This window comes from Scatophagus argus, chromosome 8, assembly GCF_020382885.2.
Source record: "Scatophagus argus isolate fScaArg1 chromosome 8, fScaArg1.pri, whole genome shotgun sequence".
NCBI lineage: Eukaryota > Metazoa > Chordata > Actinopteri > Scatophagidae > Scatophagus > Scatophagus argus.
The window spans coordinates 25,642,852-25,656,539 of NC_058500.1; the positions used below are offsets into that span (position 1 = coordinate 25,642,852).

The following is a 13,688-nucleotide window of genomic DNA, read 5'->3' on the forward strand; positions in this document are numbered from 1 at the left end:
GTGCCATGTGTCTGTGATGGCGTGTCTAGAGAGTCTAAGAAATACTTTATTGTTGCTGCTGTAGATTTTTTAAACTTTAATCTATTTATTTTGATGGAGAAAATCTTAGGAACATTTCAAATGTTTTGAATATCAAAATTCTGAGTAACAGTACACATGTCCCAATTGAAGTGAATATTATGATGTTTTTTTATGTTAGAATGATTTTGATGTCAGCATTCACACCCAAATGACAATTTAAACAGGAAGGATGAGCAGGGAGAAGTAACCTTGTTCCTTATTTCAGTTTTTTTTTAACTCTTGTGATATATAGCTCATATTTCAGTCTTAGTTGGAAAATCAGCCCTTCTGTCCCCTGAATCTCTTTGATGATTTTCAGCCCGTTACCTACTGTAGATGGGTCGGCCTGTAACCATTTACGAGCGATTGCTTTTTTTCTTTGTTGTTCTTATTTCCTATCCTGTTATTCCGGCAGATCACCCAAATAAAATTATATGCATGTAAGTGCGATTTGCAGGCCAACAATATGCTGTATGATTCTCCATATATTTTCCTGAAATTGTTGTATGTTTGACCAGCTCCAAAAAAATGTGGTGTTGGTTTGCCTCATCATCCCCACAATTTCACCATCATGTAAGTTGTTGTGTATATATGTTTGTTTTAGGAGTAATGAAAAAACAATCAAAATTGTTCCAACAGAAATAGAAAAAATTGTTTCACAAAATCCAAATTCTAACCACTGTTGACCAGTTATGTTATATTTTAACTCATTCTTTCATCTCTCCTTGATGTACACTCACTGGCCACTTTAGTAGGCACACCTGTCCAACTGCTCGTTAACGAAAATTTCTAATCAGACAATCACATGGCAGCAGCTCAATACATTTAGGCATGTAGACATGGTCAAGACCATCTGCTGCAGTTCAAACCGAGCATCAGAATGGGGAAGAAAGGTAATTTAAGTGACTTTGAACGTGGCATGGTTGTTGGTGCCAGACGGGCTGGTCTGAGTATTTCAGAAACTGCTGATCTACTGGGATTTTCACGTACAACCATCTCTAGGGTTTACGGAGAATGGTCAGAAAAAGAGAAAATATCCAATGAGCAGCAGTTCTGTGGGTGAAAATGCCTTGTTGATGCCAGAGGTCAGAGGAGATGCTATCATGTCAATGTGGACCAAACTCTCTGAGGAATGTTTCCAGTTGAATCTATGCCACGAAGGATTAAGGCAGTTCTGAAGGCAAAAGGGGGTCCAACCCGGTACTAGCAAGGTGTACCTAATAAAGTGGCCAGTGAGTGTGGTTTGTGGTAGCTTTCATACTTTTTGCAGTTCCTTGTTACAGTTTAAAACTACTGATTTATAACTACCCTTGTATGCCTGTACCATTAATTGTATTATTTTGTTGCCTTTCTCTCCTCATTTTTCGTACTTTCTTTAAAAATGTATTTGTCTGAAAAAGTCATACTTTTTCTGACAGTATTTTCTTTGAGCATCTGAAAGCTTTGAAAGTGTTTTTCTCTATTACATTACAGTAAGCAGTAAAGCCTTTATTTGTTCAATACTGGAATTTAGAATTTATACAGTTTGGTTTAAATTCTTTTTATAATCAGTTTCTGCTTTAAATTCTTCTTTGCAGCCCATCTTAGTTTTTTGACTGGCCATGACTCTTAATGGCCTGACTCGGCATTATATTTAAGACTTTTGTGTAATTTGAGCTCCTTGGACAGTGATTTTCAGTCCAAATTGAAAACCAAACAGGGTTTGTTGCCAGGCTGCCTGAGTCAGTGTCTTCTTTAAATCTAAAATTATTATTATTCAGTAAATATGCAATGATGATAATAGTAATAATAACAATTATACGTTATCATTACTATTATTATTATTAAGTGTTTTAGGGTTCACACAATGTTTATTCAAATTTATTCAAACATTCAACATAATGTTTATTGGGTACATGCTGGTGTTGGCTTCCAGTTGCGGTGTTAACAAATAAGAAATATTTTTGTCCTTCCAGAACAATATAACACAACCAAGAGCGCCTGGATAGCTGACTACTGTAAGGAGGACGAACAGACCCCCCAGTCTTCACCCCCTCTGCCCTGGATGGGCTCCTCAGTTGACCCGCCCAGCTTTGGACAGAGTGAGTTCCAGCTAAACACTGAACCGCAAACAAATCACTGGGATATGAATACCCAAACTCTGTCATGAATGGCCAGATGTGGTATCTTGGATAACAAATTTGAATTTATTAAAAAATAACAACAATAATAATAATAATTTATGTAAAGAAGGAAAATAGATCAGAATAGCAGAGAGACTGTTTCAAACGTTTAGGCAGCCTCTTGTGCTTTATATTGTAGTACTAAATTTTAGTTGTTTTTTTTTTGCTATTGTCGTTGTAGTTGTAAATACCAGAAGTAGTCAGAACAAACATGCTATTTTCATTGCATTTTCATTCTTGAAAATTTGCATAGTCAGTACATAGTAAATAAAATGTATAATGTGATCTTTGTCAGTTATTTGTGTATCTGCCAACTCAAAGGACACCAAAAGGAATGGTGCCTTTTGGTGTCCTTTGAGTTGGCAGCATAAATTATATAAGACTAACACAGAAAAAGTTGGTAGGATGGTATGGAAAATGTAAATAACAAAGAAAGCAGTTCTTTCTAAACTTATTTTCACTTATTTCATTGCAGACAGTATTAACACAAGATATTTTATATTTTTTCTTGTTAAAATTCACTTCATTTGTAAATATATATCCATTCTTGACATTCAGGGCTGTGGCACATTCCAAATGCGAAATTCCATGCGAAATTTAAGGCTGCTATAAGGTACAATAATTAGATAATGATGTGATTCAAAACAGGTGATGTCAGCAGGTGACTAATCATGATTTGGTAATGATTGGAAAATGTGGTCAAGCCAGCCTCCACAATGTTTTCAAGTGCCTCCATATGTGAGACACTCTGGTAACAGCGAGTTTGAACCGATTTCAATATATCATCAGTTCTCTGAATTCAGAGTGCAATTAAAAGGAAACGTTCTGTTGCCACTGACCAATTTCACTTCAAGATGACAGTAACCCAACCCCACGGTGTCACACAATAACTTACAGGAGGTTCTGATGTAGCATTTCTCGCTGAACAAGTAAACTGATCTGAAAACATCAAAACACACTTACTGCTTTTTTTGTATGAAGTTGATTAACAAGTTAAAAGTAAATGTTTTTTTTATGTTTTTGTTTTAAACTGTTTATTATTTTCATAGGATTATTTTCTTCTTCAGCCCACACCACAATTCATAAATTTACATAAATATTTACAGAATATTCTTATACTTTTGATTACCAGTAGCAGCTAATCAAAATATATAATTTACTGCTTTTTACAATGGGAGAAAATTAATATTGAGCAGAATGAAGTTCAAGTTATCTTTGTTTTGGCCCTCCATCACAGTTCAGATTTTTTATGTGGCCCCCTGTAGAAATGAATTGCCCGGCCCTGGTTTAGAGGATTTGCAGTGTGTAAACGGCAAGGGAGCAAGCCTAAGCTGAATAACCGTGATTAACAGCACTGCATCAAGAGCCGTCATTCATCTATAAGCAATATAACCTCATGGACTCAGGATTACTTTGGGAAACCTTAATCAAGCACAACAATACATACACACTATATGGCCAAAAGTATTTGCTCATCTGCCTTGACATGCACATGAACTTAAGTGACATCTCATTCTTAACCCAGAGGGTTTAATATGATGTCGGCCCACCCTTTGCAGCTACAACAGCTTCAACTCTTCTGGGAAGGCTTTTCACAAGGTTTAGGAGTGTGTGTATGGGAATTTTTGACCATTCTTCCAGAAGTGCATTTGTGAGGTCAGACACTGATGTTGGACGAGGAGGCCTGGCTCGCAGTCCTCTCTCTAATTCATCCCAAAGGTGTTCTGTCGGGTTGAGGTCAGGACTCTGTGCAGGCCAGTCAAGTTCTTTCACACCAGACTCGCTCATCCATGTCTTTGTAGACCTTGCTTTGTGCACTGTTGCGCAGTCATGTTGGAACAAGAAGGGACCATCCCCAAACTGCAAAGTTGGGAGCATGTAGTACACATATGTCAAACTGGTCCACAGGAGGGCCGGTGTGGCTGCAGGTTTTTGTGCCAACCAACCCAGAGCACACCGTTTGACCAATCAGCTGTCTGAAGACGGAGATCAGTTGATTAAATGAGTCAAGTCTGGTGTGCTGCTACTTGGTTGGAAAGAAAACCTGCAGCCACACCGGCCCTCCTGTGGACCAGTTTGACATGCCTGATGTAGTAGGTCTGTAGCGATTGACTTTGCAGAAAGTTGCCGACCTCTGTGCACTATGCGCCTCAGCATCCACTGACCCCACTCTGTCATTTTTCATGGCCTACCACTTCATGGCTGAGTTGCTGTCGTTCCCAATCGCTTCCACTTTGTTATAATACCACTGGCAGTTGACTGTAGAATATTTAGTAGTGAGGAAATTTCACAACTGGACTTGTTGCACAGGTCGCATCCTATCACAGTACCACGCTGGAATTCACTGAGCTCCTGGTAGCAGCCCATTCTTTCACAAATGTTTGTAGTGCATGCCTAGGTGCTTGATGTTATACACCTGTGACCATGGAAGTGATTGGAACACCTGAATTCAAATATTTGGATGGGTGAGTTAATACTTTTGGCAATACAGTGTAGTTACATCCACAAATGGCAGTTAAAACCTTGGAAGGAAGCCATTAACCGAGACCCAGACGTGCTGTCTACTTCTCTGGACTGATAGTCTTTTGTAATGGACCATCACTATCACTATCACCATCGCATCTATTAATTCCTGCAGGTATAGTGGGGCTAGTTCATTTAGGGCCTTATATGTAAGTAGGAGAATTTTAAAGCCTATTCTGAAGAGAGAGGCTGCTGACCTGAGTCTGGCACTGAGCTCTGGCTAGGTTTAGCTTTAGCCGCTTTTCTTTAGCTTGTGTCCTCTTCACTCACGGTGAAGAACTTGTTAACGTGAAAGTTATTGCCTGCGCTACTGTTTGTACAACGTGTGGCGGAACCGTAAAACAAACCGGCTTGGAATCTGAGATACGGGAGACTGACCAGCTGGTTTCTGGTCCGGGCCGAGAACACCATTAACCGGCCGTTTGCGGCCCCTGGCCAGTGGATTGGTACATCTCTACCAATAACCCTCTTGTGTGTTACCTCTACATGCTTCTCTGTTGTATAGTAATTTTCTCTCTCTGCTGTCAGGCACTCCTCTTGTTCACCTTAGAACTAGGAGCCCAGCCAGCTTGACCTGCCTCGAGCAGCAGATTCACTCCAGAGGTACAGTTCAGAGTTTAGTTGCTCAGACAAAACATTTGCTCTTGCCGTGTTGTGAGGTAATATACTGTAGATTTGTGACAAGGATCAGTCGAAATACAGTCAAATGCCTCAAATCTTACCTGCCAGCAAGGATAGCAGCAGGATAGTTCTCCCTTGCAAGCCGGGTCCTGGTCAAGGTTTCTTCCTGTTAAAAGGGAGTTTTTCCTTGCCACTGTCTGCTTGCTCAGGGGTTCAGGCTCTGGGTCTCTGTAAAGCATCTAGAGACAATTTTTATTGTATAAGGTGCTATATAAATAAAATTGGAAAAAAAAGATGAAACTCACAATGAAGTTTGGTTTTTGAGCCCCTGCAAAGGCCAAAATATGGCATGCAACAGACCTTGTTTTTACCATAGCCAGAATTGCCAGAATGTGTTTTCTCTACTAGAAAAACAAGATTCCAAACTGAGGCAGTTGCTGATCACCTACAGCCCCCAAAACAAAAAATAAAACCACAAGAATACTATTTTTCTCAATGTTAGGAATTCATGTTTTAACTTATGAGTAGGGTTCAACAACAAGGATTGCCTGCTTGCTCAAGAAAAATAAATTGCCACCACGGGCTAGTCAGTTTAGCAGCTTACTTACCCAATCATGCAAGCGGTAAAAAAGGAATTTAACTCTTATTTCCATAGCCAGTGGTGGAAGTACGTCTTTCTTTGGGGGGTTGCACATGCACAGTACTCACCAAACACTTGAGACATTTGCAGTGGTTAGCTGTATTTATCAGATGTGGCACAAGTGAACTTTTCAGTTATTCTGGAAACAAGAGTTTATTTGGGTGGCATTAGAAGATGTGGACAAAATTCTAACTATGTATTGCATATGTTCTGCATGTTTGAGTGAACGGTGGATAAGATTTAGAAACTTTAGTCTTTGTTGTTATTTGACAGCTAAAAAAATAAAACAATTTGTGTATGGGCAAGTAAAAGTTGACTATGGCCAAGTGATAAAAGACTTGAATCCTGGTAAGTCATTAATTGCATTCAGCACTCATAGGAATTCTTACTCTAGTAGTTAAGCACATTTTCCTCAAAAAAGTCTCTGTGAAACTATACTATATCAAACTCAATAGAAAATGTAAGAACCACCTGCAGCATATCTATTTCTGATCTTGGGCCCCATACCGATGAAGTCACACCACTGTGATGTAAAGATATTAGATGTGCTACAATAGGAATACTGTCTTTTGCTTTTGGCTCTGCTTCAGTTATATCTGTTACACCACTGAATGATAATGGACTGCATATTCAATAGTGTTGCTACAGTATTTATCAGATTTCACTTTGCTCTGTATTCGGCCTGAACAGCATAACTTGTTTGTCCTTTGCTTTCCACTGCATGGCCAATAACTGTGAATCCTTTGTAAAAATTCACTTGACATTGTGACACAGTAGTCTTCTGTGTTTTTGTTGAGCCGCTCTTAGTTGTAATACATTTGACTATGGTCTTATCATCTGATTCCACAATTTGGACAGTTTCTTTGTGTCCTGTAGTTTTTATACTGTTTTGGGGATAAAATTTTTATTTTTGACATCTGTGAAATAAAAACTAAAGGTTTTGTCTGGGAAAAAAAAAACAAATGGTAAATGAACTGCATTTCTGTAGCACTTTTTCAAAGCTTACAACATGAGCCACCAGTACCTTTATAAACAGAGTTTGCACTGCTATGACAGACAAAATAGAAGCAGGATATTCAGCAAAACAATATTACAGACAGCCAAACCAGATTTGTAGAAGATTAAGATAAGAATTAAACAGGACAATACTCACAAAATGCACAACACAAAATACACAAATTCTGAAATAGATGCAAGGTACCTACTGTTTATCATTAGTTGTAACCATTAAGATAAAGACTCAAACACTGATGGAGTTTGTATCTTACCTAAGGACACTGACATGTCGACTGCAGGGGCTGGATATTAAATACACATCTCCTTAAATAACTGCTGGACAGAAAGGGTTAACTGTTGCCAGTCTTTCTTTGCTTTGCTGAGTGGTATGTTGACCAAAGAGTTCATTTGCCCATCCATTGTTTAGCAAATGCAATCCGCTTACATTTTTGTGTAATTTTTATTCTTGTTTGATACAATTTCTATTCATTTACTTCGGTATATGAATACAGTTTTCTGGTATTTTGTAAAATTTTGAAAATCTTGCAAACAATAATAATATTGTGAGATAGTATAGAGCGAAATGCTGTGGAACACATTCTTTAAATTTACTTTCAGTGATCTATTGGACAATATTTTTGATCTACAAATTGTTACTATCTCTGTGCTTATAGTTATAGTCTGTGCTGTATGTTCATGTGAAGAACATGGAGAAAAAGCAATAGAGCATTTATAGCTGTTACATTGTTGTTATTGCGCATTTCTAAAAAAAATCGATATCATTTTTAATTTCAAACAAATTGTCTTTTTAAAAAGGTACGTGAGTGATTTCTATAAAGTTGGGGTCTCATTTTTAAAAAAATGGTTGAAATTAAATTGGCAGGTGTAGAGATGTTATGGCTTCTTGTTGCTAATATGGATCAGGCCTCAGAAACACTGGACAACACACCTAACAGTGTCCTTTCACATCTCTAGCTCATGGTGTTGGCTTTCTGTTCATATTCCCGAACCTCAAGCTGCAGTTCAAAAAATCCCTTTTGATGTCCGAGTCTGTACAGCTGTAACAACTATATAGTCTGTTTTGACAGGCTGACTAAATGGATCTGTGACTATTAAGTTGATATTTTGTATAAAATTGCCTCTTTAAAAGAAATAATTTCAAGCCACTGGTGCATTGGCTGCTTTTTAGGTCTCAGAGACCACAAAGTAAGCAAGCACTTGACTGTTAGAACTGAACATACACAAATAGACTTAGCGTTGAAAATTGTAACAGGCCAAAAATATCCGTCTTCTCTCTGATGTGGATGTGATTTTTGTTTCCAACAGATGTCAAGCTGTCCAAGAGGAGGCAGCCATTCGTACCATATGCTCTGCGCAACCACACAGGATGTACCATGTGGTTTGCCACTCTGACTACAACTCCCACAAGGTATAACCATAACTCTGTATGCTACCATAAGTACATGTACTGCAAACTGAAGATAGATTTACAAGCAAGGATTCAAACTGAATTTGCTGCCATCCAGCACTGTCTTCTTATGAAGAACACTAAATGGCAGCACGACACCAAGGAAAGTCCAGTGATGTCATATATTGCCTTTTTTTTTAGGAGGAAACATTGTCAACAATCTTTATATTAGTTATGACAATACTGGGCAACATGTCCTTGTGAGCTTGGAGTACAATTGTGTCACTATTATACTATGACTAGTACATGTACTGGTGTACTTTACCATACTTTATGTAGAATGTGTTAGTTTATTTAGTATATGTTTAGTCTGTTTATGATTGATATAGTTTCATTCTCTAAGTCTCTCCTACTAACAGTTAGGCCTTGTTTGTTTAATTTTTGGCTATCCTGCACTGCTGTAATGTGCTACTGGATTAAAAAGGATCATTAAATAAATAATAGGAACATTAGCAAATAAAGTAACAAGCCATTTTATAAAAATGAGTTTTTAAAAGAATTTGAAAAGATGACACTTTGGTAGCTTGCCTGATTAGCAAAGGGAGACTGTTCCACAGTTGTGGGACCCTTATGACAAATGCCAAAATTTGTCAAATGACAAATGGAACACGAGCAGGAGTGTAAGGGATTAAGTGATCATTAATGTAAGATGGTGCGAGGCTGCACAGTAATTTAAAAACCAGCAATGAAAAGTAAAATCATTTGTAAAAACAGGTAACCAGTGCAGTGAATAGGGGAAGTGTGCTCAATTTTCTAGTTCTTGTAAGGACCCCAAGCAGCTGTATTTTGTTAGAGATGGATAATAATTTTTTGTGGAAGTCTGGAAAATAATGAGTTACAGTTATCCAAATGGCTCAGACAAATGCATGAATGAGAGTTGGTGCATCACCGAGTGAAAGGAATGATCTGATCTGATTTGATCTGCGTCTAAAATAACTCCCATCTCTAGTGATATTAATTTTTAACTTTAGACCAGTGAGAGGGTTCTTCCGTTTTTAAACAGAGACTATGAATGATAAATGTCTCTAGGTAAAGCTATTCTCATGTTCCATGCAGGGTGGCGTTGTCTCACAGCAGTAGTGCGGACTCCATCTCAGATGTCCACGGCCAAGGAGCTGATGACACTCACAATGTCAGCCAGTGGAGAGAGGTGTTGCCTGGGGAAGAGATTCCCTTTGAGTTTGAAGCCCGTGAGAAACTCCGCCATCGGTATAGCTCTGATTTACATTTAAAATACCTGTGGATTTTGTCCCTTGAATATGAAATTATTGATTCCGTATCACTGTTTCTTTGCTGCCCTCCCCTCTGTAGACACACTCATGAGCTGAAGCTACATCAGCTGCTGGTTCGGGTCTGTGGATGGGAGCAAGTCAAGCCGGTGTCTGTGGACAAAGTGGGTGTTTTCTTCCGTTATGCAGCTGCGGACAGAAACAACTCTTCTAACACTGTAAGCTCAAGTCATAACCTCATAAACAGAATTCATTTTGACACTATTAAGCATCTCTAATAAATTGGTTAAGGTTTTATTTTTTTTAAGACCGTTTCTTTTAACGCTGTTGTTGTCTTTATGACAAACACACACCAGTTACAACATCATAGATAATTTGCTCTATTTATCCCAGGTATATAGACTATTTATTCATGGCTAGGGGTATACAGTACATATTTATGTGTATTTACACATATAGTTTAAACCAGAAGTTTACATACACTGTATAAAAAAAACACATAATCTTTTTTTTTTTCACTGTCTGACATTAAATCAGATTAAACTTTTCCTGTTTTAAGTCGATTAGAATTACCAAAATTATTTCTATTTGCTAAATGCCAGAATAATGAAAGAGAGAATTTTTTAGACAATTTTTTATTACTTTCTTCAAAGTCGAAAGTTTACATACACTAAGATTACTATCCCTTTAAACAATTTGGAAAAACCCAGATGATTATGTCATGTCTTTGGAAGCTTCTGAGAACATTTTGAGTTAATTAGAGACACACCTGTGGATGTATTTTAAAGCACACCTGAAACACACTGCTTTTTTGTGTAACATCATGGGAAAGTCAAAAGAAATCAGCCAAAATATCAGGAAAAGAATTGTGGACCTGCACAAGTCTGGTTCATCCTTGGGTGCAATTTCCCTATGCCTGAAGGTTCCATGTTCATCTGTTCAAACAATTATACGCTGTAAGTCTAAATACCATGGGAATGTCCAGCCATCATACCGGTCAGGAAGGAGACGGGTTCTGTGTCCCAGAGATGAAGGTGATTTGGTCCGAAATGTGCATATCAACCCAAGAACAAAAGCAAAAGACCCTGTGAAGGGCCCTGAATGGGCTGAAAGGCCACTCTGCCAGGAAGAAGTCGTTACTCCAATAGAAACATAAAAAAGCCTTATTACAGTTTGCAAATGCACACAGAGACAAAGACCTTTTTTTGAAGACATGTCGACGGTCTGACGAAACTAAAATCGAACTTTTTGGCCATAATGACCATCATTACGTTTGGAGGAAAATGGGGGAAGCTTGCAAGCCTGAGAACACCATCCCAACTGTTAAATATGGGGGTGGCAGCATCATGTTGTGGGGTTGTTTTGCTGCAGGAGGGACTGCTGCACTTCAAAAAATAGATGACATCATGAGGAAAGAACATTATGTGGAAATACTGAAGCAACATCTCAAGACATCAGCCAGAAGTTAAAGCTCGGGCGCAAATGGGTCTTCCAAATGGACAATGATCCAAAGCATACTGCCAAACTGGTTACAAAGTGGCTTAAGGACAACAAAGTCAATGTTTTGGAGTGGCCATCACAAAGCCCTGATCTCAATCCTATTGATACTTTATGGGCAGAGCTGAAAAGGCATGTGCGAGCAAGGCGGCCTACAAACTTGGCTCAGTTACATTAGTTCTGTCCTGCCAACTATTGTGAGAAGCTAATGGTCCCATTATGGGAACCAAGTCATACAGTTTAAAGGCAATGGTACCAAATACTAATGAAATGTGTGTAAACTTCTAACTTTGAAGGAAGTAATAAAAAATTGTCTCTCTTTCATTATTCTGGCATTTAGCAAATAGAAATAATTTTGGTAATCCTAATTGACCTAAAACAGGAAAAGTTTAATTTGATTTAATGTCAGACAGTGAGAAAAATAAAGATTATGTGTCTTTTTATACAATGAATGTAAACTTCTGGTTTAAACTGTATTATACATGTTATATTTCCACATATCCATATTGAAAACAATTGCGTTGTGTTTCTGTTAAGTTTTGCACAGCATCTCAACTTTTTTGGAATCAGGGTTGCGTTTTGTCTCATTTCATTAACCACTCTATCCCTTTTTTCTCCATGTTAATTTCCTGTTTCCTATTTTGATTTGTGAAAATTATCTTATTTTTTTTCTCCTCTACTCTTCCACAGGTTGGCAGTCCTATTAGCAGAACCAACATCATCCACCCACATGTTTATGTAAGTCCAGTCTTGTTTTAAAGATCAGACATCAGAGAGCTATCAATTAAAGTAAGGATTCACGATAGAGTCTATATCCACAGTAGCAGTTGTAGTGTTGTAATAAAATACATTATACACCAATAAACAAGATAGTTGGATGCATTTTGAATAACCATGAAAGTATATACCTTAAAGTCAAGTCACATAAGTAAAGAATCAGAAAAAGTCCTGTAATACCGTATTTTCCGGACTATAAGCCGCTACTTTTTTCCCACGCCTTGAACTCAGTGGCCTAAACAACAATGCGGCTATTCTATAGATTTATGGTCCGGTTTAATGGCCCGGTGATGCGAAGAGGAAGACGCTAGTTTTAAGTGTAACTTTTAACAGTCATTTTGCGTGTCATGCACATACCGTGATCATGGAAAACACTCAAAGAAATGCATATGATGCAGCTTTTAAGTTAAAAACAATCGAACTGGCTGTCCAAGAAGGAAATAGAGCTGCTGCACGTAAGCTTGGCGTAAATGAATCAATGGTGAGACATTGGAGACGGCAGCGTGAAGAACTGACACAATGCAAAAGCTTTCAGAGGTAATAAAAGCAGATGGCCCGGACTTGAAAACGTATGTCATGTTACAATGTGGACACCTGCCAAGTGTGGCCTATATATGTACAAATATTATTATTATTATTTAATTTGGTGGGTTCGGCTTATACTCAGGTGCGTTCTATAGTCTTAGACATAGACATTTAGAGTCTTGTCTACATTATCTAATAGCCCCCTGTAGTTTCAGCTCTTTTAGCATTCAATCTTGGAGTAAACAAAACAAGAAAGTTAGTTAAACAGGCTGCATTAGATGAGAAAATGACAGATGTCCTTAAGCAGTGGGGAAATGTGATAGATCTCCGAAAAACTGTTTAAAACAGGTGGACAATTAACCTAAACACATTTGAAGATTAACTGAACCCAGTGAAATTTAGGCTGTAACAAATCAAGTGATTCATACATGAAACAATGGCAAGTTCTGTAGGGACACCTCAAAAGATTTTACATAGAGAATTGCGGGGAATATTAATGCACCCAACGCAGGTGTCAGAAGTGTCCTGTTAGTCAGTAGGCAGTATCAGCTAAGAAATGATTCTTTTTCTGATTTGAAATGTAAAACTGTTAATTAAGGTATAAAGCAATATGAATTTATTGCTATAAAACTAGTTTTGGGAAAAATTTAAATTGAACTGAATTCTAGATTTGTGATATGTCAGAGTTAAAAACCTAACTCATCAAGCTCAAGCTATGTCCCTCAGTGAAGGAAGCCATGTCCTGTGCTAACTTTCTCCAAATCCTTTTTGTTAGCAATGGTACAGCTTTTGAGCCACACCAGAATGTCGTAGGTGATGTTTTCCACTGAACGTTTGCAAAAGGGCAACAACAAATTTACTTTCCTCAGTGACCGTGAGAAGTGCAGATGCTGCTCTGCTTTTTTATTAACAAGGGCAGTGTTAATAGTCCATGTTCCCTTGAATTTGAACTCACTGACCACCTCCACCTTGACTCCTTTGATGTTAAGAGGGGCAGGAATTTTAAAAGAGCTACTGAGGTGGAAAAATTGGGTCGAAAGCCTGATTGGGATGGAGATAAAATATTTAACAAATTGATGTAAATTAGTGTTTTCTTATATTGATTTAATAACAGTGCTATGGAAATGAACATAGCAAATGTATTAAGACACAAACATGGAGGAAGAGTTGAGTTTGAATTAACAATAAAA

The 13,688-nt window shown here is 37.9% G+C and overlaps 1 protein-coding gene across 7 annotated transcripts in view; it reads left to right on the top strand.

The window, feature by feature from the left end:
- The window catches only part of vps13d (vacuolar protein sorting 13 homolog D), a 97,144-nt gene that overhangs the window by 44,350 nt on the left and 39,106 nt on the right, over positions 1-13,688 (top strand). For 6 of the 7 annotated variants that reach the window (XM_046398099.1, XM_046398095.1, XM_046398093.1 and 3 more), the window contains exons 39-43: positions 2,016-2,141; positions 8,329-8,431; positions 9,527-9,679; positions 9,782-9,917; positions 11,887-11,934. In XM_046398099.1, the coding sequence (XP_046254055.1) occupies positions 2,016-2,141; positions 8,329-8,431; positions 9,527-9,679; positions 9,782-9,917; positions 11,887-11,934 (566 nt within the window). Of the gene's footprint in view, positions 1-2,015; positions 2,142-5,273; positions 5,349-8,328; positions 8,432-9,526; positions 9,680-9,781; positions 9,918-11,886; positions 11,935-13,688 lie in introns of all 7 variants that reach the window. The other variant, XM_046398100.1, reaches the window with a different exon arrangement.